This window comes from Eublepharis macularius, chromosome 11, assembly GCF_028583425.1.
Source record: "Eublepharis macularius isolate TG4126 chromosome 11, MPM_Emac_v1.0, whole genome shotgun sequence".
Lineage (NCBI taxonomy): Eukaryota > Metazoa > Chordata > Lepidosauria > Squamata > Eublepharidae > Eublepharis > Eublepharis macularius.
The window spans coordinates 26829831-26857468 of record NC_072800.1 but is presented as its reverse complement, the minus strand read 5'-3'; the positions used below and the strand labels follow the sequence as shown (position 1 = coordinate 26857468).

Sequence of the window (27638 nt, the reverse complement as noted above, 5' to 3'; positions counted from 1 at the left end):
ACTAATGCACAGCAGAAAGTTTAAAGAAATCTCTAGAAGTTCAGGATTTCTCCCAACTATTTGAGACCACTTGAAAGTGATGAATCATGATTCATGGCCTACGGGGAATAAACAGCTGAAGAAAAAAACACCTCATCTCTAATAACACAGCAGAGATCAGCAGTAAAGTAGAACGCAGCTTTCCAAAACCAAGCATTTTAAAAAATTGGGAATATGGCAAAAATGTAGCTATCAAATGAACAAGTGTCAAAATAGATACTGTTACTCATAGCTAGCTACAATAAATAACTGCAAGTATCACTCATGTTGTTAAAGCTTAAAATGTTCAAAATGCAAACTGCAAAAAAAGATTACCTATGAGGTCATGCAAGAGCGATGAGTTCAAACACAACTCTGTTTACACAACTAAAGGATAACCAGTGTACTTAGCCAACCAGAATAAATTTCTATCTAAATCCTGAAATCCTGTTTCAAAGTTCAAGTTAATGCTCAGGATGTTTACAAACTGAAAATTCAGCTAAAGTCTTTTCAAACATAAAGTGAAAGGTTTCCAAAGTACAGATAACACTAAATTTAAATAAGTTGAAGATAAAATATATAAATGTCAAGGAAAATAACTACAGTTTGCTTAAGGGAAACACTACATTAAACACCTACCATTTTCATGAATTACTTCAGAATTCAATTTGGAGTTACAGAAAACAAATATAATTTTGTATTTGCAATACCTAGTTTGTATGCACAACAGATGACATTAAAAAGAAAAGGAGTCTGCTGAAACAAAAGTCCATTTCTGTAACTCTGTAGTCCAGAATCTGAGCTAATAACTACAGAACAGAATTAATTTTGTTTTCTAAGAATAGGGCCTTTACAGAAATTGATCTTCAAAACTGTAATCAAACATAAGGTTGGAATTCTAAGGAACAAATTCTTTTCTGATAAGTATGTGAAGAATGCTACAATAAAAGCTTGGATGGGGAGAAAGATACATTTCAGTTCTCTCAAAATTAGAATTTAATATTCACCTCATTATCATTTCCACACCTAGAAATTTTTCAAGCTTCGCAATGTTTTAGAAATAAACCAGGAAAGCAGCAGCCACTACTTTTCATTCCCATGCTGGGAAGTTGCATGAGTGATGTGTTCTCAGCAGGAAGTGAAGTGTAACTGCTGCTATTTCTGGAGTGCACAGAGAAAACTATCCTCACTGCTACTAAAGAATTAGAGACCAGCTGTAATGGTAAAACACAATAAAAATTAGTCCTATAAATAATATTCATTCCCCTTAAATAAGGGGAAAACAGTAGTTGAGTTTTAGGTCCAAACACAAACTGCTGGATGGCCCAGGTGAGCCTAATCTTGTCAACTGTCGGAAGCTAAGCGGGGTCAGACTTGGTTAGTACTTGGATGGGAGACCTCCAATGAAGACAATGGCTGCAGAGGCAGGCAATGGCAAACCACTTCTGTTAGTCTCTTGCCATGAAAATTCAACCAGGGGTTGCCATAAGTCACCTATGACTTGACAGCAGTCACCACCACCAGTTTCAGCTAGAGCACTAACCACTAGTTTCCCTTAAATTCAACTCCTGGAGTAATATTTTATATACTCATATTCTGCTTGTAAGATTCAGAAATTTAGAAACAGAATGGAATAACATTGCCTTAGTCACATATTGGAATTCTGACCCACAATTCTGAAGCAACAAAATGAACAGCTGAAGTAACTCTGAAGTCTACATTACTATATTCTATTTTCTCTTGATTGTGGCAATACTGTTGTAATGGTACTACACTATAACGATCTGGCAACTACCAATTTAAAAAAACTTGAACAAGCCCTTCAGTGGTAGGGGGGTTAGCAGCCACAAGGGCTGAAGCAGGGAAAGGGGGTGGGGCTACTACATAGATGTTTCATTGCAAAAGAAATCACAGGAGCAACAGAAGCTACATGCATAGAAATGCTTTCCAAAAGCATAGAAATGCTTTTTATTTTGTGAAATGTTCCACAAGCCATCAGAATCTAAAACAATGTCAGTACTAGAAGTAGTGTTCATATACAAGAATAGGCGTACGGCCTAGATAAGTTAAGTGAAAAATAGATTGAATATTATTTAGCAGCAAACGCAAATGCAAGAAGCATTTCCCAGCACTACAAAGGTATTATATTAAAAAATTCTGCTTAGTCCTAGTACTATTATGTTACAAAAATGTAAAAAAACAGACTGCTTTTATGATCAGTTAAGAGAACAAACTCTTCTGCAATGATTAAAATTCAATCACATGTTCTCAGTCATAACATTATTCTTATATAATCGGAATTTTGGTGTGTGAAACACCACTTAAAATGTATGATGCATGTTAAATAATGTGCATTTTATTTTAAACTTATAAAGTAATAGCAGCAATCACTGTATCAAAGTGAAATTTTTCTCTTACACATCTTACCTTAGATATGTACCATATATGAAGAATACTGACACCAATAATCCATTCAGAAGAAATATTATAGCCACATAAAAAGAAGCAGGATCTCCCAGTCCTATCGAACAGTATAATTAATATTCATATAACATTAGTTTTTCACATATTCATTTTTAAATGGATTGGTATCATGATAAGAAATGCTACATTTTAATTGTCTCTCATAGTAGAAGTAAATCTGATCAGTAACAGCAATTCCATAATAAGACTACACAATTTCTTCTTTCCACATTTCTTTCTTTTGCAGAGTTTAATTTAGGATTTTGGTGTAAAACAGAATGGAAGGGAAAGGGTAAAGAGAAATCTGGATCTAGGTACATTTATTATTGCACTACAGAAATAAATACAGCTGTGTTGAGGTTAACAGGAAGTGGTCACCCACTGCAAAAGCAGACTGGAGTTCAGTCTACTTGCACTCCAGGTTGAATGCAAAGAACAGAAAGGTCTATGGTCCTATAGAACACACAGCAGCCTTTCTCCCGGCTCCTTTTCTGCCCCAATGCAGATTGTTACTGAGGTGTTGCTGCCAACCAACCTCTATTAAGGGTGCAGTACAAGGGACAAGGGAGAAGATTTCTGCCTCTCTAAAAGAGCAATCCTATGCACTATGATGGGCTTAGATTGGAGTAACTCTGCATAGGGTTGCCCTGCAAGTAATGCAGTGACACCTACCTCAGTGCTAAACATATTTTGGCAGAAGAGAAGACTTCTGCCAAGTGGCTAAGGAACAGCAAGATTACCACACTTCTGTGCCCAAACCCCTATTGCCATCACTGCAACAAATATGAGGAATAGAGCTATCGGTATACTCCCACCTATCTTTTGCAGAATGGGACAAATAGTACTTTTATACTAGTCTAAGCTTCCAAATTTGTTATATACAAGAAATTAAAAGGGCTTCCCTTCTCAAAAAGTAGTACCATTTATTTTTCATTCAGTACCTTCAAAAACCTACAAAAACACCTACAAATGCAAACACTTAACTAAAATCAGTTTATTGACTTCTAAACCACAAGATTACTAGCTAAAAATTTTTTGATCAATGCAAAATCCTTAAAAAACCTCTTTTCTTGTTTTGCTCTCTACAAACTTCACACTGCGACTTTATATTGTATCACATGCAACATTCCAAAATGAACAAAGAAAAGTAATACTTGCCTTCACAACTTTCAACAGGACTGACACCTTCTCCTCTGTTCACAATCCAACAACTCTTTGTTGAAATATCAATAACATTCATCATCCCTGTGTACATGCGGTACCAAAAAGCTAACACAACCTGTGCAGAAAACAGGATTTATCATTTCAAAAGAAGAATGTCTCAGATTATCTCTGTGGTTAAAAGAGGCTTATCCTTGGCTATTCATCAGTGTCTGGATGATTTAACATTTTTCTGTCCCCAGATACTACATTTTATTTTTACAGCCCTTCTTATTTCAAGCTACAGAGGCAATGATAACCTCCACCAAATACATATACCAGACTCTAAGAGCCAAATTAAAACTACACTAAATATGCAGGTGCCACCAAAAAAGGCCACTATGCATTTTGCTTCTCCTGTCAATAATTAGAAGAATTTACCTATGCTGAAACCTCACAATGTTCTGCATTTCCTTGCTCCCTATCACTGACTAGAGAAACATGGGGCATGGGTAAATCTCTTCTGGATGTTACAAGATGAGTTAGTATACAACTACTGGTGTTTCCAGTAGCAGCCATCTATTTAGTATAATTACAAGTTTGGCTCCAACTATTCAAAGGATTAACCGTTTTAAAAGAAAAAGTTCCATCAAGCAAGTGACTAAAACATAACACACTGTAAAACCTTCTTTACATCTTCTTGGTATTCATGAGTTCAAGCCAATATTAACAAGGAATTCCAGACACTACTATTTATTATTTATTATTATTTATTTAATCACATTTCTAGACCGCCCTCCCCGTCAGACGGGCTCAGGGCGGCTTAACAACAGTTTAAAACAGTAAAAACATTATAAAAACATTAAAACATCAAAACAATTAAAATTGGCAGGTATAAAATATTAAAATACAGCATTTTCCTGCATGGGTGGTGGAAGGTCTTCAGTGGTATTTATGTCTCAAATACATACATACATACATACATACATACATACATACATACATACATACATACACACACACACACACACACACACACACATATGTATGCATGAATTTTAGATGAGCATGGCTTGTAATTTGTCACTCACTACTGGAGGAGACACAAATAAAGACAGCAGGACTATCACTAAATTGAACGTAAAATCAGTTATAAGTTATAACCAAAACATCTACAGTTTAACTGCCATGTGCTATCTCTGTCCTATGGGCACACTGTACACTTTCCTCACAATTGCTATTACTCAAGAAATAACAGGTACTGAACAAGACATTGTACTATTTAGACATTTTATAGTGCAATCCTAAACAGTTACTCTAGTCTAAACCCATTGATTTCAATGGGCTTAGACCTGAGTAACTTTGCTGAGGATTGCACTGTTAGACACTTTATACTTTAGGCCCTAGGCAGGGTTTATTTCAATTTATTTTCAATCATGTGAAGCTGAATTAATATAATCAATTTTTGTTGAAGTTAAAACTATGTATTGGATGAGTTTGGCAAAACATAAGGAAAAAACTGGGCGAATAATATCAGACAAGTATAAGAGTATGTTGAAAGAAATCCATTAGTACTATTTATTTATAACATTTTAAAGTTTATCTTTCACCCACAAGAACCCAAGGATGGCAACAAGAATAAGAATAGTACAAGATAACACAATTCTTCAGAGGTCTTGCTTCAGGTGCCCTTACCATCTGAAGCTAGACAAGAGGCAACCCAAGACAGATTTTTGCTTGTGGCATCAAAATCTGGAACTCCCTCCCCAAGGAGATTCATGTGCCTCCTTCTATTGCTGTCTTCTGCCAGGTGGTGAGGACTTTTTTGCTTTGTTTGGCATTCCTCGCTTACCTTCATTGGCTCTCCTCCCTGTTTGAGTCTCTGCATATATTAAATATTTTTTTAACTTTGTTTTTATTGTTCATCACCTTTGGGACCCTTCAGTCAGTTGGAAAGGTGACATGCAAATACTTCAAATAAATAAACAAAATAATTCAGATCACTGGAAAATGGCTTTTAGTTCTGTTAAAGGAACTTTTTTTTTGTCCTGTTAAAGGAACTTCTTTCTGTCTTAATGAAGTAGTGCACCTAACTATGCTCGTAGGTTTCTGACAAACACTTCCACATTCTAGATACATTTATATGGAAATTCTATTCCATTTAAAGCAGTAGAAAAGAGCAAGAGTCCTGAAGCATATAAGACTAACAAAATTTGTGGTAGGGTATGAGTGCTCGTGAGTCACAGCTCACTTCTTCAGATACCTTGCTCTTTTCTACTGCTACAGATAGACTAACCCGGCTACCCATCTTGATCTATTCCACTTAAGAAATCATATTTAATTTGCTACATATCAATTATTTCAGTTGGATGAATGCACATGATAATGAAGTCTCATGTGAAACAACAAGAAATCCCCCAAAGACTTAAAGATCTGTGGTAAATTGGAAGTATATAATTCATCTGTATCTCCACTACTAGTTATACACATCCACTTCCACATTCTCAGATACAACAGCACATAACAGGATGGATATTCAATACAATAAGATATAATAATTGCTAAATGATTGTATATGAATTGTAAATATATGTTATGATTGTATGAATGTATAATTTAGAAAATGTACTGAATGTAATAATTGTTTATAGATACCTATTCTTGTAAAAATTATTCGTATTGTTGGTGATTTTGAAAACAATAAACAGGATTTGGGGGGAGGGAAGTGCCTGTTAAGAAATGGCCTACCTCTGGATAGAGATTAAACCTTTTCAGTGTGTTGATCACAAGAGGATATTCAGTTATCTTGTCATTCATAATCATCCACAGCCCCTTGGAAAACGATGGTGCCTCAACAATGGTCTTGAAATAGGAATAATAAAGACCCTAAAATATATATATGTATAGATAAAATTTATCAGCAAAAAAATTCTATAACCATAACATATAGTACATTTATATTTTCTTACAGCAGCAGCAATTAATCAATCACAGCTATTAATTTAATTCCATTGAGCTTACTTAATCTTTTCTAAATTACACTTACCTACTGTAAACAAGTGAAAACTGAATTAACAATATAGCAAAATCTTTTCCATTGTATATAACGGAAAATGCATGCTTGTATTTCCATTTTTGTATTTTCTCCTGTGCTATCCCAGATTGGAGTAAGTCTATTTAGAATTGTTCAAATCACTGGCAATCTACCCATCTGATATAAGTATACTAGGGATACAACAAATTTCATTGACTTGTACTGTAATTTGTTATGTAAAGTACCAACCATTTGAGTGAACAATTGCACTAATTCCAAGCCAATGGCATTTCTTCCAGCATCAGAAACAAAATTTGTGAAAACTTTTCACTTCCACAAAACTGAAGACCAGAAATGCAGAATCAACATTGTAAGAATAATTCTGCACCACTTTAAGTTGGTTGTAGAATAAAAGAAACAATTGTTTTAAATCCTGACTCTTATGAATCCAGTATGACTACAGATGTACCCAGTTGAGTTCCCAGTTTCCTGGGGGTAAAGTATAGATGATTGAGGAAGGCAATGGCAAACCACCCCGTAACAAAAAGTCTGCCAAGAAAACTTCATGACGTGGCGCCCCCCATGGGTCAGTAATGACTCGGTGCTTGCACAGGAACTACCTTTACCTACCTTTACGACTAGAGATGTAAAATTTCCAGAAAATTTGAAGACACAAGAAAAACATTTTATTCTGGGGGTTTTGAGAAAAAAATGGAAATTTGGGGGGGAACTGAAATACATGCAATACTGTCCTATCAAAGGTTAACTAATTTTGCTGATTTAACAATATAAAGTGCATCCTTTATAGCTTGTTTAGCATATAAAATTGAAATATTTTTACATATACATGGAATTTAAAAGTAGTAAGTTTTCTCCAAGTAAAACTGCAAATATACCCAATAAGAGAAAACTGCAAGCTGATACACCCTGTTCTACCTTAGCAAATGTATCTTAATTTTTGCTATCTGAAAAGCAGAAAAAAATAGAACTTAAACAGAAAACACAAGCTTTGTGGTGAATAACATAAAATATATTATTTGGTCAGAAAAACGGTCACACACTCACAATAAAACTAATATTTTGATATGTAGGTAAACTTTTTTAACATTTAAGTACTGAACTATTCAGTAGTGTGTTATCAGTAGAGATGGGCATGAACAGAAAAAAACCCAAACATGATGTTCGTTGTTCGTTGCCATCCATGAACAGGGACTCACGAACAACCACAAACATGGCCCTGTTCACAAACATGTTTGTGGTTGGCTGTTCGTGGGGGCCAGCAGGCTCTCCTCTAGCTATCATCCAAGTCAAGATCCCTACTGCACCACTCCCAGAAATCTGACCTGAGCAGGCACCAGGAAAGGTACCAGTAATAAATAATAGTTTGGCCCCAGAGCCTGGCAGCAGCCCTGGAACCTGAAGGGGTAGATCCCTACCACACCACCATCAGGATTGCCTGATTTTGAAGATGAATTAAAAGAGGGAATCATGGGGACTAAGATGGGACCCATGACAGTTTAGAATAACCATTTGACTTAGAAAGCCTTTTTTGCAGCAGTTTGAATCAACAATTATTTATAGCATAAAATACTGTTCTACATTACTACTATCTCAATGGCTCACCATAGGATGCCTAGAAAATAAATTTTGGCAGTTAACCGATTTAAAACTTATAGTTTAATTTCAAGTATAATAAGCTCTCACCATTTCAGTTCGAAAAACCATTTCCCTTTCCAGAGTTGAAAGATGAGAAAAACGAGAGTTGTTTTCAAATAGAGTTGTTATATGGTACCTATAAAAACAAAAACAATAAATATCAGAAGTAAACCTGAAGATTCTTTTATTTTCTTCCAGTTTCAACCTTAGCAAGGTATAGGACTGTTGTGAATGCTACACATTTAACTTTAGTAAAACATCTGACAAAGTTGTCTATTACATTTGTTTAAAAAACTAGTTAAATATAGACCAGACCACTCACAGCTGTTCAGAGAACAGTTTTCAGAATTCTCATCAATGCTATTCTTCAACATTTTTATCAATGACTTGGGTGAAGGAATGGGAAGAATCCTTATCGATTTTGCAGATGACACAAAGCTGGGAGGGCTTAGAAGACAAAAATAAAATCCAAAGAAACCAAGGGTGGAAAACTGCCAAAATTAAATGATATTCAAGAGAGACAAAACAGGGTTGAACATACCTGTAACTATTGTTCATCAAGTTCTTCGCTGCCACGACTCCCACAAAAACTAACTATGGAGTTCACAGCGGGGTAGGAGGGAGGGATGTGTGTCCGCACAGAAGAACTCAATGAACAATAGTTACAGGTATGTACAACCCTGTTTTCATCGTCATTCTTCTGTGCCTCCACACATGGGAGAGTACCAAGCTGAACACAATGAGAAGGCGAGGTGGAACTCCAACTCAACTTTATTAAATATAACAAAGCAGAAAGTATTGCAATCAGAGTATTAACAATGTCAAAGGTAGTAAACCTGAATTGCAAAGTATAAAAAGAACAACTAGTAAGAACAGTATTTTCAACAGTTCATACTCTATCCAAGTATCATACATAGCAGAGTACTGCACAGTAAGATTACCCCAGTTTACATAATCCGGTTATCTTTCAGGAAAACAAGGATTGAAGAATAGCCCTTGGTACTGCAGCATCTTGACCCGCATTCACATCTACAGCATAATGCTTCACAAATGTGTCAGCAGAGGACCACGTTGCTGCCCTACAAATACTAGTGACTGGAACACCCCCGAGGAAAGCAGATGAAGCTGCCTGTGATCTAGTAGAATGAGCCCGAAGAAGTAAAGGGCATTGTACTCCAGCCAAAGTATAGGCCTTCACAATGGCTGAAACAATCCACCGTGACACTGTCTGAGAGGATGCTTTCTTGCCCTTATCAGAGCCCCCGAAACATACAAATAAATGCAGAGTGTCATGAAAAACCCTTGTCCTGTCTAAATAAAAGGCTAATGTCCTCTTATGGTCTACGTGTGAAGAGCTTTCTCTCCTTTAGACTCGGGGTTAGGAAAAAACACGGGTAAAAAAATGTCTTGAGCCAGATGAAATGCAGTCACCGCTTTGGTAAAAATTGAAAGCATGGTCGTAAGACCACCCTATTAATGTAAAATTTTAGAAAAGGCGGGTCAGCCCTAAGGGCTGCCAGCTCACTTACCCTCCTGGCCGAGGTTACAGCCACCAAAAATGCCACCTTATATGATATGATAGTGGCAATATAAGCCCATGATAGAGACCACTGAGGCACCAATGGTGATATAGGTGGGTAAAGGTTAAACATTCCTTTTAAAAATTGGTGGGACTTTACATGGGAAAACACAGTATGGCCCTCAACCTGTCGGTGAAAAACAGAGATAGCTGCTAGATGCACCTTCAAGGAGGAAACCATTAACCCGATTCTTCAATTCACACAGATAATCAAAAATCAAACTTAATGGGCACTGTGAGGCCACAACACCCTTCGTTACTGCCCATTTTGCAAATCTTAACCACTTAACATCGTACGATCACCTCATGGAAGGCCTCCTTGCATTTAATAAGACTTGTTGCACCTCAACAGAAAATTCTAAGGGCGAGGTTGGATTCACCAAACAATCAGATGCAGCTTTCTGGGTTCGTGGTGGAACAGATTCCCGTTCAAGAGAAGGTCAGACTGGTGAGGTAACTACACAAATGTCCGTTTGGAAACCACACCTGCCTCGGCCAAAAAGGTGCCACTAGTATACAATTGGTGTTGTCCCTCTCTATTTTGCACAGAACCAGATTTATGATGTTGAATTTCTTCTGCCACCAAAGAGGATGGAGGAGGGTGTTTTATCAGGGCCTGCCATGTACCTTGCTTGATCTTATACATCTGCTCTATGCGTTTTGACATAACAGGCAACTCTGAAGTTACCTTCCAAATCTTCTCCACTATCTCCTCTAGGCCTTCTAGCATTGGGAAGCCCACTGTTGCTGGAGAATCACCATAAATACGGCAGAGAAAATTGTCCATTGTCTTAGGAGTGGCAGATGACATATCAATGTCCAGTGCCTTCGCCATGCAGGTCATTTGTTCAGAGTATATATATATAGGTCTTCCAAAGGAGAACTCGAACACAGACCCATGTTATCATCTGGTGATGGATCCAAAAGCGACTCAGATTCGAATTCAGAATGATCCACATCGACATCCTCACCCTCGGAAGCGGGAGATGACAGCACTTCCTCTAGGAAAAATAGAGGCAACCATCCATGCCCCTTCAACGACGAAGGTCTCTGATCTGATAGCTCGTAACCCAAAGGTGCTCCTTTCCATTGGCAGTGATACGGAGCTGGGATGTAGCAGGCATGATGATGTTGAATGGCAAGTGAATGTCTCGGTTCTGAGCCCTCCTTGTCTGCTGAATGATATCGGCTCCAATGGGAAGGCGCCGGTGAAGAAAGCCCTGAAGAGTGTTCTTGGATCCGACAAGACACTGGCTCCCCTGAACTCGGATCCGTAAGTGGCGAATGTCTACCTTCATTCCCAGCAACTGTAGTACCAAGTGGTCTAACCGGAGGAACAATACTCATATCCCGCAATTCGCCCTCAGACCCCGAACAATTGGGCAAGTTCAAATGTGGCGATGGAGTACTCAGAGAAACCAACACGACCGAGGAGACCGAAAATGGTGCTTAGAACTTGAAGTTGACCGATGTTTCGACTTCTTTGGCTTCTTCGGTGGCGGTTCCAAACTAGCTCTCAGATCCGAGGATCTCTTAGAGTCATGTTTCTTCTTGGTCGGATCCAGTCTCGGAGTCACCTTTCCCATCAGATCCAATCTCGGAGTTGATTTCGATGACACCACCGAGCCTGCTCTAGTTAGAGACGGCCAGTAGACCCTGAGCCCTGAACCACCTTTGGGGCTGATAGCGGTGTTTTTTCCATCACAGAAGGGGGCTTAGGCACCTCACCCCCATCCAACACTTTTTGCCACAACACTGCCCTCAGCTGCTGAGCCTTCTCATGCCTTGCCTTCGGGGTGAAATTCTGGCAAATCTTGCATGTGGGTACGTTATGACCCTTCCCGAGAGAGAACAAACACAGATCACGGGCATCAGTATAGATCATTTTTGTATGGCACTGCGTACAGTGCTTAAAGAGGGCCTTCGAAGCCATCATAGAGGGGTAAGAAAGTACGCGTCATCAATCAGGCCGAGTCAATACACACCAAGTCCAAAACAAAGTCTAAATCAGCACGAAGAAATGTTAACCAAGAAAAACAGTCCGAGTCAAAAGCCAAAATTAAGTCAGTCAGAATCCAAAACAGAGCTAAAAAGTGAACGTCCTTCTCCTAGTGGCAGCAAGAAGAGAACTGAGGGAAAGGGGCCGTTGCTCACCGTTGGATAACGTGACCGTTTGGGCAGAAAACGGTTGCTGTGAGGTTCGTGAGCAATGGCCCCTTTGGAGATCAAGAAAGCGGTAAAGAATTTTCAGGCGGCTGGCCTGCGCCTGCACAGCCCCATGTGTAGAGGCACAGAAGAGCGATGATGAACTACTAAGTTCCACATTTAGATAACAAGAATCAAAATTGCTGGTATATGATGGGCAATATATGGCTTGGCAGTAGATGTGAAAAAGATCTCAGGATTACAGTAAATCAAAAAAGAGACAGTTTTGTGCAGTGGTTAAGAGCAGCAGAACTGAAGCACCTGGGCTGAGGCAAGAGCACATGGTGGAGAGCTGCTGCTAGAAGGTAAGGGTTTTTTGTCTTTCTGCCTTTTACCTTTCCTAGCTACTGTGTGAGAAGCTGAGGGTGACTGGGTTCTGTGTAGCTTGCTAGAGAGTGGTTCTGGTTAAGTTCTGTGTGGGACTGTTGGGTGCTGAGTGAATTGCTGTTGTTTGCTGCTGGTTGCTGTTGCTCTTGGTTACAAGCCCTGCCCCCTATTATCCTGGGGCCCTGCTGGGCTAGGCAGGAAGTGACCTTTTGAAACAAAAGTCTCTGAAACAAAAGGCTCCTCCTCACCAGAGGTGCGAGCCTTTGGCGGGAGCCTAAGGGCTCTTGGCCTGTGGCTCTTAGCCTGGGGATCTGCCTGGGGGACCCGAAACTCTGATGAGAGTACTCTGGGTATATATTTGGAAGGCAATCATGTCTACTGAAGCCCCCTTCACAGTCACCTGCATAGAGTGTGCCATGTTTGTTTTCCTCCCAGAAGAGAAGACAGAATTCACTTGCCAGAAGTGTAAGCTGGTCAGACTTTTGGAAGAAAAAGTTCAGAGCCTGGAGGAAAGGATCACCACCCTTCAGGAGATCAAGGAAGGGGAGGATTTTATTGACAAGAGCCTGGGGGCTCTGCACAGCCAAGAAGAGGAAAATCAAGGAGAAGAAGGAAGAGTTGATCTCCCCTCTGAGCCTCCTCTCAGATCTACAGTACAAGCCCGAAGACATCAACAAAGAAGATGCTCCGGTCCACTTGAGCTCAAGAATTGTTTTGAAGTGCTAGAGATGGTGATGGAGATGAGAGTGGAAAGAGAACCACAAAGACCTGGAAGAGGGTGTGCAGAGGACATGGGACCACACGGAAGTGGAAAAAAACGGAAGGTGGTAGTCGTCGGGGACACTCTGCTCAGGGGTATGGAACGCCATGTCTCTGGGCCAGATCTCCTATTCTGAGAGAGGTGTTGCTTGCCGGGGCCCAGAATTCAGGATATTACCGACCGACTGCCGAAACTCATCAAGCCTGCTGATAAGTACCCGTTTGTGCTGATTCATGTGGGAATGAATGACACGGCTGTGAATACTGTCACAAGAATTAAAGATTATGAATCTCTTGGAAGGCAGTTGAAGACATTGGGGGCTCAGGTGGTATTCTCTTCTATCCTTCCAGCCATAGGAAGAGGAACGCGCAGGGAACGGACCATACTTGAGGTGAATCGTTGGCTGAGATGGTGGTGCCAGCAGGAGTGCTTTGGGTTCTGGGACCATGGGATAGGTTTTCTTAGAGAAGGCCTTCTAGCACATGATGGGCTTCACCTCTCAAGCGCAGGAAAGAAAACGTTTGGAACGAACCTGGAGAACTTCATCAGAAGAACTTTAAACTGATGCCGCAAGGGGAAGGGGAAGATCGACATGGTGATTACAATGACGAAGTGAAAACAGTGGGGACCCACCTGGGTAGGACAGGTCAAACCAAGGAACAAGGCTACAAGTGTCTATATACCAATGCCCAAAGTATGGGTAATAAGAAAGAAGAGCTTGAGCTTCTATTGCAAACAAAGGGCTACGATATAGTAGGAATTACTGAAACTTGGTGGGATGATTCCCATGACTGGAATGTGCTAGTGGATGGGTATGAGTTGTTCAAGAAAAAACGGAAGGGTAGAAAAGGAGGTGGAGTGGCATTGTATGTGAGGAGAGGGCTTGATTGTCAAGAAGTTATGGAGAATGGGGTGGACAGCCCAGTGGAAAGCATACAGGTAGAAATAAGGGGAGGAAGGACAAAGGGTATTATTGTTGGAGTCTGCTACAGACTACCTGACCAGCGAGAAGAAATTGATGCTGCCCTCTTTGAACAGATTGGTAGAGTATCCAGACATCAGAACCTTGTAATTATGGGTGACTTCAACTTCCCCGATGTGTGCTCGGAGACAGGCTCAGCAAAGCGTCATGAATCACGCAATTTCCTAACCTGCCTGGCCGATAACTTCCTTTTTCAAAAGGATGAGGAAGCTACAAGGGGCTCGGCCATACTAGACTTGATATTAACCAACAGGGAAGAATTGGTAGATGAGATGAAGGTGGTGGGGACCTTAGGGGGAAGTGACCATGTCCTCCTTGAATTCCAGTTGCTGTGGGGGGCCAAGGAAGTTCGTAGCCAGACTTGAAGGTTAGATTTTCGTAGGGCCGACTTCGATGAACTCAGAGGCTTGATGAGAGTCATTCTGTTGGGGAGTGTGCTGGAAGGGAAAGGAGCGAGTGAAGGGTGGGCCGTTCTCAAACACGAGCTTTTGCAAGCTCAAGCCCTCACTATCCCAGCAAGATGGAAACATGGTAAGGGCTCCAAGAAACCGATGTGGATGTACAGAGAGCTCCAGAATAAGCTAAGGGAGAAAAAGGAAATGTTCAGGAAATGGAGAGAAGGACAGACCTCTAAAGAGGGTTACTCGGTACTGCAGATCAGCCATCAGAGAGGCCAAAGCTCAGTACGAGCTGGGTCTGGCCAGGAGGGCTCACTACAATAAGAAAAACTTCTACAGATATGTGAGAAGCAAACGCAAGGTAAAAGAGGCAATTGGACCGCTGTTGGGAGTAGATGGAGAAACTCTGATGCAGGACAGAGAAAAAGCAGACAGGCTTAATGATTTTTTTGCCTCTGCTGAAGACCTCAGGCACATCTAGAGATAGAAAATGTGGCAGGCCACCTGAGTGGCTAATTGACATTGACAGAGAGGTTGTGGAGAGGCATCTGGCTGCATTGGATGAATACAAATCCCCTGGGCTGGATGGGGTGCACCCAAGAGTGCTGAAAGAACTTTCTAGAGAACTTGCAGAACCCCTGTCCATCATCTTCAAGGTCTCCTGGAGGACTGGGGATGTGCCACAAGATTGGAGAAGAGCAAATGTTATCCCAATCTTTAAGAAAGGGAAGAAGGATGACCCGGGAAACTACAGGCCAGTCGGTCTGACGTCTGTTGCTGGGAAGATATCAGAACAGATTTTAAAGGGATCAATCTGTAAGCATCTGAAGGACAGCTCAGTGATCCGGAGAAGTCAGCATGGTTTTGTCCCTAACAGATCTTGCCAGACCAACCTGGTTTCCTTCTTTGATCGAGTGACCAGCTTACTGGATCGGGGGAACTCTGACGACATGATTTATCTGGATTTCAGTAAAGCTTTTGATAAGGTCCCCCATGACATTCTGATGGGCAAACTGGAAGACTGTGGACTGGACTATAGGACAGTTCAGTGGATAGAGAACTGGTTAGAGGACCGCACTCAAAGAGTGGTGGTCAACGGTGTTTCATCAGATTGGAGGGAGGTGTCCAGTGGGGTGCCACAGGGCTCGGTTCGGGGCACGGTACTTTTCAATATTTTTATCAATGATCTGGATGAAGGAGTGGAAGGGCTGCTCATTAAATTTGCTGATGACACCAAATTGGGAGGAGTAGCAAACACCCAAGAAGAAAGAATTAAAATTCAACAAGACCTGAATACTCTGGAGAAGTGGGCAGCTGTGAATAGGATGCAATTCAACAAAGACAAGTGCACAGTATTACATCTGGGCCACAAAAATGGGAAACACAAATACTGGATGGGGGATACACTTCTGGGCAGTAGTATATGTGAAAGGGATCTTGGGGTAAGAGTGGACTGTAAACTAAATATGAGCAGTCAGTGTGATGCGGTGGCAAAAAAGGCTAATTAAGTCTTGGGTTGTATCAAAGGGGCCATAGCGTTGATATTGCACGAGGTCATAGCCCCTCTCTATACTGCCTTGGTCAGGCCGCACCTGGAGTATTGTGTGCAGTTCTGGAGGCCTCACTTCAAAAAAGATGTGGACAAAATTGAGAGGGTACAGAGGAGAGCTATGAGGATGATCAGGGGTCTGGAGACTGAGCCCTACGATGAAAGTCTGAGGGCCTTGGGAACGTTTAGTTTGGAGAAGAGGAGATTGAGGGAGGACATGATTACTCTCTTTAAATATTTGAAAGGCTGTCATTTGGAGGAGGGCAAGGAGCTATTCCAGTTGGCAGCAGAGGGTAGGACCTGAAGCAATGGGCTTAAATTACATGCATAAAGGTACCGGCTGGATATTAGGAAAAACTTTTTCACGGTCAGAGTAGTTCAAAAGTGGAATCAGCTGCCTAGGGAGGTAGTGAGCTCCCCCTCACTGGCAGTTTTCAAGAAGAGACTGGATGAATATTTGTCAGAGATGCTTTAGGCTGATCCTGCACTGGGCAGGGGGTTGGACTAGATGGTCTGTATGATCCCTTCCAACTCTATGATTTTATGACTCTATTCTGGAGAACTGTGTTTGCTTCCCCACTCCTCTGCTTGAAGCCAGCTGGGTGACCTTGGGTCGGTCAGATCTCTCCCAGAGCTCTCTCAGCCCCACTCACTTCACAGGGTAATTGTCATGAGAATAATAATAACACACTTTGTAAACCAATCTGAGTGGGCATTGTCTTGAAGGACAGTATATAAATCAAATGTTGTTGTTGTTATTGACACAATCAGCAGTGTGATGTAGCTAAAAAAATTGCTGCAACAATAATAATGCCAGTGTGGCAACAGGATCCAGAGGCAGGTTACAAGGTTGTCCATGGCATCGCAGTTTAGAATGATCTAGCCACCAGTTCCAGGAAATGGGACATTCTGGATTGAGAAAAGTGAAGGATGTATGCAAGAAAATGTGTGAAACACAAGAATATCTGGAAAAGTCTGAGAAAGTGTGACGTAATGTCGCTTTAATAGGGGCAGTCTCCCAGCACAGGTGTAAAGTATTTATTACCTTAGTATTTTTCTCAGCAGCTCATTGTCGGTTGTTGTTGGAGTCTGGGAGTAACTTTCCTTGAAGAAGCTTCTAGAGATGCTAATAAACTAACAATACAATCCTATGCAGAGTTATTCCAGTCTAAGCCCATTGATTTCAGAGGTCTTAGACTAGAGTAACTCTGCATAGGATTGCACTGTAAGTTGTTTACTGTGTAGGATGCCTGAATATTTTTATGAATTTCTTTCATGCCCTTGTCTGATACAATTAAAGGTACTGAAAATTATTGCCTAAACCACAGAACATATAGACACCACAATTATAGTTCCAGCACCCAAATCTGGACCTTGATTGCTTGCTCCAGCCATATACTACAGATAAACTTACCAGTGAAGGATTCCTGAAACTGCAGCTGTTTAAACAAAATGAAAGAAGACACCTTACTTAAGCACTGAAAACATTTTTCAACATTTCATTCTCAGCATCTAAATATGCAACAATTCTATGAACCTATAAAAAACCGATAACAATATACAATGCTTAACTTTATTTTTAAACACTCTGGATAGAAAACGGCACAATTTAGAGTATGATCAAGAGAAATGGATAACCTATAGGGTTTTCCAAATAGCAGTATGATGGTACTTTTTATTTTGTTTTTGCAGTAAGATAGTACTATATTTAGATCAGACAGTTTCTTTTGGACTCAGTTTGGCACTTGCATGCTAAAGTGGAAATACAGAAATCTGACAATAAGGTGTCCTCACAAACGCAGTAGTCTCTTTAAAAAAGACTTCCACGATGGAACCTCTGCTATATTGGGTGGACAGAAGAGGCGACAGTGGGGGAGGAATCACTAGTGCATGAAGATTACAGGGAATGGTCATACACCGTCTCACTTCAAAACTACTGCCTATATAAGTCCTTCTGCTCAGAAAAGGTAAGTACTAGAAATGCAAGATCCTTTGAATGTTACTTTTAATCCTGAGCACTCCAAACACAAATGTTTGTCTTAAAATTTTACATAAAACTAATTCATTAGGAAGCATTAAGGCTGTATAACAGAGACAGTGTTTTATAAGTTAGAATGCTTGACTGCTGGAATGCTTGAATGCTAGAATGCTGGGAGATCAGAGTCACTTACAAATTAAGTAAATAAATAAATCATACTTCAATTTCTAGGAATGATTATATAACCTCTGAAGAGAAAGCTAAATGCCACTGTTTCAATAGCCTATTAGTTTAAATAATTGTTATCTTTAAGCCTACACACTAGAAAGTGACAACATAAAATTATTTGACAGCTTATCTACAATTCTCAAGCAGCAACAATATTCTTCTAGAGCATCTTGTAAGAATTCACATGTGCTGAACTTTATGTACCCAAATAATCATATCACTCTCACACAAACATACATCTTTGTGGATTAAAAAAAATCAACATTTAAAAGAAAATTAATTTTTTTAAACATATTCCTCTCACCCATTAGAAGTGTGAGCCATATTTTGTTGTCTGCTCTTGTGATGGAGAATCCCGTTTCTTTCACAGCGGCTATCAAAAGAAACATGTAACCATTAGACTTTTAATTGGTCAAATCTGCCAAAGCAAACTTTGACTCTTGAAAGCTTATACGCCGGAAAATTCTGTTGGTCTTTAAGATGCTACTGAGCTCAGAAATTGGTCAAAATCTTTCTAAAGCAATTATAATTAGAGCTGTTTTTAAAATAGGCTTAAAATATTATCTGGGCAAAAAAAGATGACATTTACAGAACTATATTTATTCCACATCCTCAGGAAAATCAGGGATTTTCCAAAAGAAGCAACAAAAATTAGTACATGTATGGTGTAGCTTCTCTTAATGTCGCTTTTACTTTAATATGACCATTAACATCAACAAATTCAGGATTTCTATTTAAGAGGGATCTAGGGCACAAGATAGGGTCTTTTCAAAGCTGGCAATATGGTTACTGTGTGCCATTCCAAGGGAAATCCACTTGTCTTCATCACTTCTTGCTCTTTGACAGGTGTTGAAAACCTGGCATTTCAAGACAGCCTTTGAGTTCTGTTTGTGTTGATCTGGTTTTTGCACCTTTCCTCGAGATTCACTGTACGTTGAGTGTAGTTGGTTGGCTGCTGAGATTTACTTTGACAGTTAGATTTTATCTAGGATTTGATTTCTTAAAATATAGTTTTGAAATCTTTTGTTAGTCACACTGGTAATCTTTGGAGAACAGACTATAAATATTTTAAATAAATAAATATTGCATGTTGCCTTGGGCACCTGCAAGTATGTGTACTATTATAACAGCAGACATCCATCAAGGGTGATCATTTATCTCAACAACTTAAAAGCACATTCAGTGCTACCAAAGTAAGAAAACAGAAACCTTTTCTTTTCACTGGCATCAGCACTGAGGAAGTCACCTTACAGTACACACAGTTCTGACAGGGATTCTCACAATATGAACAGCACTTCTAAAATTCACAGGCAAGGAAAAGCAAGAGGACACATCCTTGTCTGACAATGTAAGCCTAAAATATCCAAATACACTGTTCTGTAAACCTAACCAAGCACCACCGAACTGACAACAAGACTCTCACCAGGCTTTCATCTTCATCCTTGAAACAATCCCATCACAAGGAATTCAAACTTAAGAAATTTAAAAAGCTCTCAACAGATCCTGGAAGCAAGTTGAACACCTGTAGCTACCACTGGTCTATGACAGTATTGGCTACTCAGACTGGCAACAGCTGTCCAGTCTTTCATAAAACCTAGAAGTACCTATTTTTTTTTTAACTAGAGGTGCCAGAGACCAAAGCAGAGACCTTCGAGACTCAAGATGCTCTGCACCGAGTAATGGCTCATTCCCATCTGTATTGCACAACTGTTTTGAAAAGAACTTCTTGTCTCTGTGGTCTGCTTTCTCTTGAAAGCAACTCTGGTGGAGTTGCAAGTTCTATTCCTCTGCCATCCTCTCTCAACATTAATTTGTAAACGAATTTTGGTAACATCCTGTCAAACCTTCTCCTGCTTTGTTTTGCTTTTTCTTACTAAGAAAACTCCCCATTTTAAATGTAGGAAATGCTTTTCTTACTCTCCATTAGAATCATTAAAGCAAAAGTGAATCCCCAGTCTCTGCACAAGTATATGTGGGTAAAATGGACAGGGGAGGGGGAAGAACATTCATTTGTTTAACCACCTTATTCCTTCGGCCAAAAAGGCACCCCCAAGACTAGGGTCGCCATCCTCCTAGTGGGGTCTGGAGTTCACTTGGAATTACAATTGATCTCCAGACTACCGAGATCAGTTCCCTTGGAAGAAACAGCAGCTTCCGAGGGAAGCCTGTACCTAAAAAACATGGAAAGGGGAGCTCCCTCCCGTCTTCAGGCTCCTCCCCAACATCTCCAGGAATTTTCCAGGGCAGAGTTGGCAACCCTACGGAGAAAATATCCCCCTCTGAGCATCGCTCCGGGAAGAGAAAGGAAAGCTGCCCTCAGTCACCCACACACACCCAGCCTTAGCAGGGCTTTCCTCTCCACCAAGAGCAAGATTGGGGTCCAAGAGCACCTTACAGACCAACTAGATGTCCAGGGTATGAACTTTCGAGTCAAAGCTTCTTCGTCAGATTAATCTTCAAGGTGCTACTGGACCCGACTCTTGCTCTACCTCCCCAGTGTAGCCCCGTGTAAAGGGGCTACAGCCTTATGCCTCCTGACATAAGGGTCAGTCCCTCGGTTCTTCCAAGGAAAGATGCCCAGGACCTAGGGTTTCCAATGGTGGAACTAGGATGGAGGTGGAGTACAATGCCACGGAGCCCACCCTCCAAAGCAGCCATTTCCTCCAGGGGAACTGAGCTCTATGGTCTGGAGATTACTTGTAATTCCGGGAGATCTCCAGACCCCACCTGGAGGCTGGCAACCCTTCCAGGACCGGGCTTGCCAAGGCTGCGAGAGGGACGGCGCGGCGCAGCCGCTTTCTCCCCACCCCTTCCCTCGCCTCCCTTCCGGTCTCTCACCGCACAGCCAGCCTTGCCAGGCGCGGAAGTCCAGGGTCAAGCGGTCCCGGCCGGACTGCCTGTGGCAGTCGCCAGCGGCGCCTTTCCGGGCACCTCCCCGCTTCATGGCGCAAACGGCCCCCCCGGGGAGCTGCCTGCCGAACGACTGCTGCAGCCCGCGGAGGAAAGCGGCGGGCCTGCTGAGGGCCGGCGGCTTTCGGCTGGGGCTGCGCTCGGGCCCCGCCTCCCCGCTCGGGCCCAGCTCCTGAGGTGGCGGCAGCGGCGGCGGCGGCTCAGGGGGAGGCACCGAGGGGGGAGGCGTTGACGGAGGAGGGGCTGCCGCTGTTTCGTCGGCTGAGGGGCCGGACGGGGAGGGCCGCCCCCGCCCTCTGCCTCTCCTCGGCCGGACCATGTCCCCCGAGAGAGAAACGGGCGGAGCAAACGAGGCAGCTGAAGCGGGATACTGGTTCGGGCAAGAGGGTGGAGCGGCCGCCCGCCCTCGCTCGCTCCCTCGCACGTTCTGCGCGCGGCGGTTGCCGGGGGCGCGGGCGGGCAACGGCCGAGCGAAGGGAAGTCGCGCGCCCTCCAACCGCCACCCCCCCCCGGGCGCGCGCGCCCTCTAGCCGTCAGGAAACCCCTCCGCCCTTCTGCCTTCGCCCCGGCAAAAAAAAAAAAAAGCATTCTCGAGTGCAGCCCTTAAAGCGTTCTCTGACGTGACAAAGCTTGTTCTTTGAAGTCTGAATATATATGGGGGGGGGGGCAGTACGTGCTTCCTTTTCGCAAAAGTACCAGGGAGACCCGGGTTCCAATCTCTGCTCAGCTTGATTTGAGTTTAGGGGCACCTCAGAGACCAACCACATGTTCAGGGGATGAGCTTTCCAGTCACACACAGCCCCCTTCAGATAACAGCAGAGCTTCTTCAAAGAGTTTTGACTCTGGAAAGCTCTAACCTCTGAAAAGGCTGTTACTCTCTGAGGTGCCCCTGGACTCAAATCCTGCTACTTTACTACTGTAGACAGACCGCTGTCCACCTTAATCTCTGCCCAGTCTTTTTTTTTTTAAATTGGCCCTGGGTGATCTTGGACCAATTAAAACAAATGTCCAGTGGCACCTTATAGGCCAACATTTGTTTCAACCTGAGCTTTTGTCACTCGGCTGCATCCACTTGACCAGGCTGTTCTATGGAAGAAAATGGGAGGACGAGTAAATGATGTATGCCACACTCCATAGAGAAACAAGGAACGGTGGGATAAAAACGTAACTGATAAATAGTTGGTATGGTCTTGGGCCAAGGAGGCCTGGATTCAAATCCCCACTTGCCTGTGAAGTTCACTGGCTGACTTTGGTCTCTTTCTCAGCCTAGCCTACCTCACAGGGATGTCGTGAGGATAAAACTGGAAGGGGTAGTCATGACTTCTTGGAGGGCAGAATTAAAGGATAAGATAAATAGCTGTGAGATAGAGGACTCCATGGGACCCATGCAGAAGGTCCTGAGCGTTGATATGCCTGAGACCAGCAGCTGCTAGAGTAGAGCTGGGTGAATGAACCTGATATCAGTAAGCTGAGAGCCAGTGTTGTGTAGTGCTTAGAATGCTGGACTAAGATCTGAGACACCCAAGACTGACTCCCCACTCTGCTATGGAAGCTTGCTGGATGACCTTGAGCCAGTCGTACATCCAGCCTAACTTAGAGTGTTGTGAAGATAAAATGGAAGGGACGAGAACAATTGTTGGCTATTTTGAGTTCCCATTGGGGAGAAAGGCAGGGTATAAATGAACAAACTTTCATATTTTAGTTTTAGCAAAATCAAAAGCATGCATATTTGTATTGTTTTAGTTGCCTTAAGTGGCATTTTTGTTTGCTTATTTTGGAGTTACTTGGAACAACTTAACTAACTTCCACCTTGGTCAAAAACTGCTTCATATGTCCATGTGTTTGGAGAGAGAGAGAGAGAGTGTTCAACTTCAACTGTATTGTATTTTGTGGTCATGATGGCTATAAACTGCTTCAGAATTTTCCCCTCTCTAAAGAAGTGGTAGACGAATGCCTTAAATAAATGAATCAGCTAGCAAAAAGCAACCCCTTCTCAGGGCTAAAGAATATCCACAAAACTATTTGCTTTATTTATATAATTAATTTGTACTTGAATAAAGTGCCAAAATGTAAAAAGTGCTCCACTACTATTCAATATATAAATTAAGTATGTAAATTAAGCAAAAGGTTTTGTGGATTTTCTTTAGCCCTGGGAAGGGGTCGCTTTTGGCTAGCCGGTTGTTCCTGGGGTGGCCCTCTTAGTTTGACAGTAGTTAGATAAATGAATGTCAAATGCCCAGTAAAAAACAGCATTTGAAAGACTCCTGATTTTGCATCCTTCTAATATTAAACTAGGTTGTCCAGTGCCTTCTAGTAGAGCATTGAAACTGGGCCATCCACACTGAGTTCTGCATACTATGATCCCCTTGATATGCAGAAAATATGACTTTGTAAATAAAAGTACCCCCTCCCCCAAATATATCACACATACAGTAAAGTGGGGGGGGGTCGATGAGGATTGGACATGCTCTAAGAGGCAGGGAATTCTGAAGGCAGTTAAGCATCAGTTAACAAGGAAAAATAAGACCAAGGGGAATGGGAAAATTGGTCTTCTAAAGCTCATAAGAGATTATTGTATGCTATTGGGGGGCTGAGTTAGGACAAAATCTTTCAATTCCTCCTCCCCCACAATTTTTGCAGGCCCCCAACTTGCAATATTTATTGCATTTTTTCTAGCACCCCATTCTCTTGAAAATGAATACAACAGTCAGATAGGGTTTCATCTTTGGTACCCTGGATGCTTTCCTGAATGCGCACATCAACTTCTGTGAAACTTTGCATGATGCAGAGGCAACGTGATTGGAATTCCAGCTATGTTCCATATAGCCTTAAAAGCACCAGCAGGGAGTGGGCCAATATGGATAGTGACCACAGAATTATGGAAGGGGAATTTAATTCTTGTTCCCAAACAACAGTTTCTCCTTTATTACTTAAGGCTAAGCCCTGATAGGAAAGAAGCCAAGCATAATACGCGTCTTTTTTAAAGGCAGGCCCTGGCAGCCATCTCCGATCAGGAAAATGGTAGGTGGGGAGTGACCCAGTGCCATGGCCCTGATCCATATCCCCAAATCACCTTCAGATATTTTGACCCAATCTACAATGGTGGCATTCCAATCATGAATACCAGCACGCCATGAAATTTGCCATTTATTGTTAAAGGCAGATACCTTATTGCTTTGGGTTATACATTTTAAGTTGTCTTGAAAACAGATGTGAAATGCAGACATTTGGCTGGAATGTGCTTACCCACCTTCTGTTCAGTATTATCAAGAACCAACCGGACATATCACAATGCATACACAAGTAGGTTGTATTTTGCATTTTCCTCCCCTCCATTGGAAAGTGGGTATCAATAGATTAGTATCTGACTTTGAAATATAATTTGTGCCTTAAATGTATGTGTCATGTGAACCCTGTAAAGAGGGTGAAGATAAATGTCCTAAATAAATAGGCCTAAATGTCCTAAATAAATAGACAGAGATCTCTGTCTTTTGGTGCTCCACCTCTGAAGATGCCAGCCACAGCTGCTGGCGAAACGTCAGGAACTACAATGCCAAGACCACGGCAATACAGCCCGGAAAACCCACAACAACCATCGTTCTCCGGCCGTGAAAGCCTTCGACAATACATAAATAGGCTTTGTTATTGCAGATTAGATAAAATTGGTGTCTGATCTGTGCAACCAGCAGCACTAGTTGGTGAACAAGAAATAGTCTACCTGCTGTTCCCCCATTGCCTTAAATCAATAAACTTGTTAAGGATACAGAAGAACAGACAGTACTTCACCACATTAATTTTGGATGTATTCAGTTGCACCCCAGTTGCTCTTGCTTGTGTGCTTCTTGGAGCTTTTGTCTAACATTTTACAATCTCTTAGTCATGTCCACCCACATTCTGGAAGCTTTATGTAGTGTTCTTTGTCCTTCAGCTATAGATGACACCCCCCCAAAAATAAGCTGTGTCTCCTATGAAATGAGAGCTGCTAAGCATTACTTATGTAGGGCACAAAGTACTAGTTGCCACTTTTAAAGACTTTTTTATAATACAGTTGTTCCTTAGCTGGTCTCTACCCCCATAGTTCTACAGAAGTCAGTAGATAAACACAGATTTATAATAGCTGAGCATCTAACCCTGGATTTAACAATCCCTGGGTTTTGTGATAAAGGATTTCATTGCAAATGGATTGCACTGAGACATAAGCCTCATTTCTTAATCTTACTGATGCATATATTCATATTGTAAGAGCCCATTGTACTGTGTTCTTTGCTGTAAAGTAGGGAGGCTTAAGGGTTTATTCTCACAAGGAAGTGAGATAAGCCTGCAGTGATCTGGACCCCAGGACAAGTTACTTTTAAACACACACACACATGTTATACCCCTGTTTGTACTTTCCATTAATCGATCTTTAATAGTGAACCCCTCCCCCCCCTCATTTTTCATGTGCAATCACTGATGCAGATTAGGAGCCTTGCTTAATTCATTAATGGTACATTGAAAAGATGAAAGAAATTTAGTCCTCTACCTCTGCCCTCTTTAACCATTCCAATGGTGAGTACAATGGGATAGTTAAAGGTGTTGAAATGGTCAACAGTCTAATAAGTGGTCTTTAGTATTTGCTCTGTTGTCAAACCTTTCATTTAATTATGGTACTCAGATTAAAAATTAATGGATAGATCCCTAGTAACTGTCCCATTTACAATAATCCCCTTTTAGTTACTTTTCTTAAAGAGGTTGATTTGAAATTATAATTTTATTGCATTGAAATGCACTATGCTTTGGTGTTGGAAGAGCGTCAAATGTAAACAAACATTCCAGGCAATAAATGTGCAGTCAGTAAAATCCTCTGCTTGTTAAAATTTGTTTGTTTTATATCCCTCCTCTTTTCCATATACTCAGAGGAGCTTACAGCAGCTTTTTCCAAATCTGTCTCTGTCCGCAGAGTTTACAATCTAAGGAAAGAAATATCATTTACAGTAATGTACAGGGCTCATTTTGAGGGGGAACACGCAGGAACGCAGTTCCGGTAGTTCCCCAAAGAGGTCACACGTCAGGTGGCCCCGCCCACCTGACTCTCGGCCATTTTGGGCCCGTTTTGGCCTGGATTGAGGCCGAAATGGCCCGGATTGGGCCTCTGACGGGTGGTGGATCACTCTCCCACTCAACAGTGGCCTGATCCTGACCATTTTGGGCCCCTTTTTGGCCATTTTCAGCCCCTTTTTGCCATTTTGGGCCCAATTTTGGCCCTGAATGGCCAGGATTAAGTCCAAAACTGCCAGGATAGGTGATGTCAGGGGGCATGGCATGCGCAAATCAGTTATGCTAATGACATTTCCAGTGATGTCAAGGGGTGTGTCATATGCTAATGAGTTATGCTAATGAGTTCCTCCTGCTCTTCTTCTATGAAATGACCCCTGGTAATGTATATTATAAATCCCAGGAGTACAGCTGAATCCTGTTTATGGTGGTGATGGTATCTCTGGATCCTACCCAGGAGGTACATGACTTCACATTGAGATCCTGCAATTACTATCCTATTATATTCAAATCTACAAATGCCAGGGTGCAAATATGTGGCTGTAATTATTGTTGAGACAAAATATGTGTTATATTAGATATACTAGCCTGTCATTGTATTTGATTTGAAAATTTGTCACATTGGACTTTTATTGCTGCATATTATGGATTTTAATTACACTACATGTGTATTTTTATTGTATTGCAAAAATCAATTGAGTGCTTGTTTACTTGATTAATATTCTGTTTGTCCCACATTAATAGCCAGAATCCAAGTCTGAATGAACCAAAACATCAGAAAGAGCCAGCACAGAGTTGTGATTAAAGTGTTGGATCACAACTGGGGAGGCCAGAGTTCATATTCTCCTCTGCAGTGAAGATTGCTGGGTGAACATGGGCCGGTCACTGTCTCTTTTGGCTTAATCAGCTTTAGAGGGTTGTGAGGATAAAGTTGGGGAAGGAGACCATGGACTCTAGCCTGTGTACCTTGGAGAAAGAGTGGGATAAAAATCAAATAAATAAAACACCATGTAATCCCATCTCTCTTCTTGAGACAGAACTCTCCACAAATGTTCATAGGTCTACCACATACTCCTGGGCTGCAGAAGGTATTTACAAAACAAAACGCTTGAGAAAACTCAAGTCGCCTTTAATCCAAACTAGAGGAAATTATTTTCCATCCAATCTCAAAATGACCATCAAATAGACTTTGAAGATATAATGGTGTTTAGCAGCTAATGATATCATAAGTTCCATTTTCATTTTGCTGTTGTCTAGCCTTCCTGATTACTGTATCAGACTTTGGGAGAAAGTTTATCTTAATCTTTTAAAAAGGAGGCACCCAATACATGGCAGACTCACCACTGTGGTCTATCGCCTAGTAAAGGGATGCTTGGG

The 27638-nt window shown here is 41.6% G+C and overlaps 1 protein-coding gene across 2 annotated transcripts in view; it reads right to left on the bottom strand.

Annotated features, from left to right (window-relative positions):
• Nucleotides 1–21425, bottom strand: part of DPY19L1 (dpy-19 like C-mannosyltransferase 1) — a 63912-nt gene extending 42487 nt beyond the window's left edge. The window contains exons 1-7 of one of the 2 annotated variants that reach the window (XM_054991539.1): nt 21156–21425; nt 18622–18690; nt 17526–17550; nt 8360–8447; nt 6370–6507; nt 3640–3760; nt 2446–2539 (exon numbers count right to left, since the gene is read on the bottom strand). In XM_054991539.1, coding sequence (XP_054847514.1) covers nt 2446–2539; nt 3640–3760; nt 6370–6507; nt 8360–8447; nt 17526–17550; nt 18622–18690; nt 21156–21261 — 641 coding nt within the window. In that variant the 5' untranslated portion in view covers nt 21262–21425. The remainder of the gene's footprint in view (nt 1–2445; nt 2540–3639; nt 3761–6369; nt 6508–8359; nt 8448–17525; nt 17551–18621; nt 18691–21155) is intronic. The other variant, XM_054991540.1, reaches the window with a different exon arrangement.
• Nucleotides 21426–27638: the final 6213 nt, after the last annotated feature.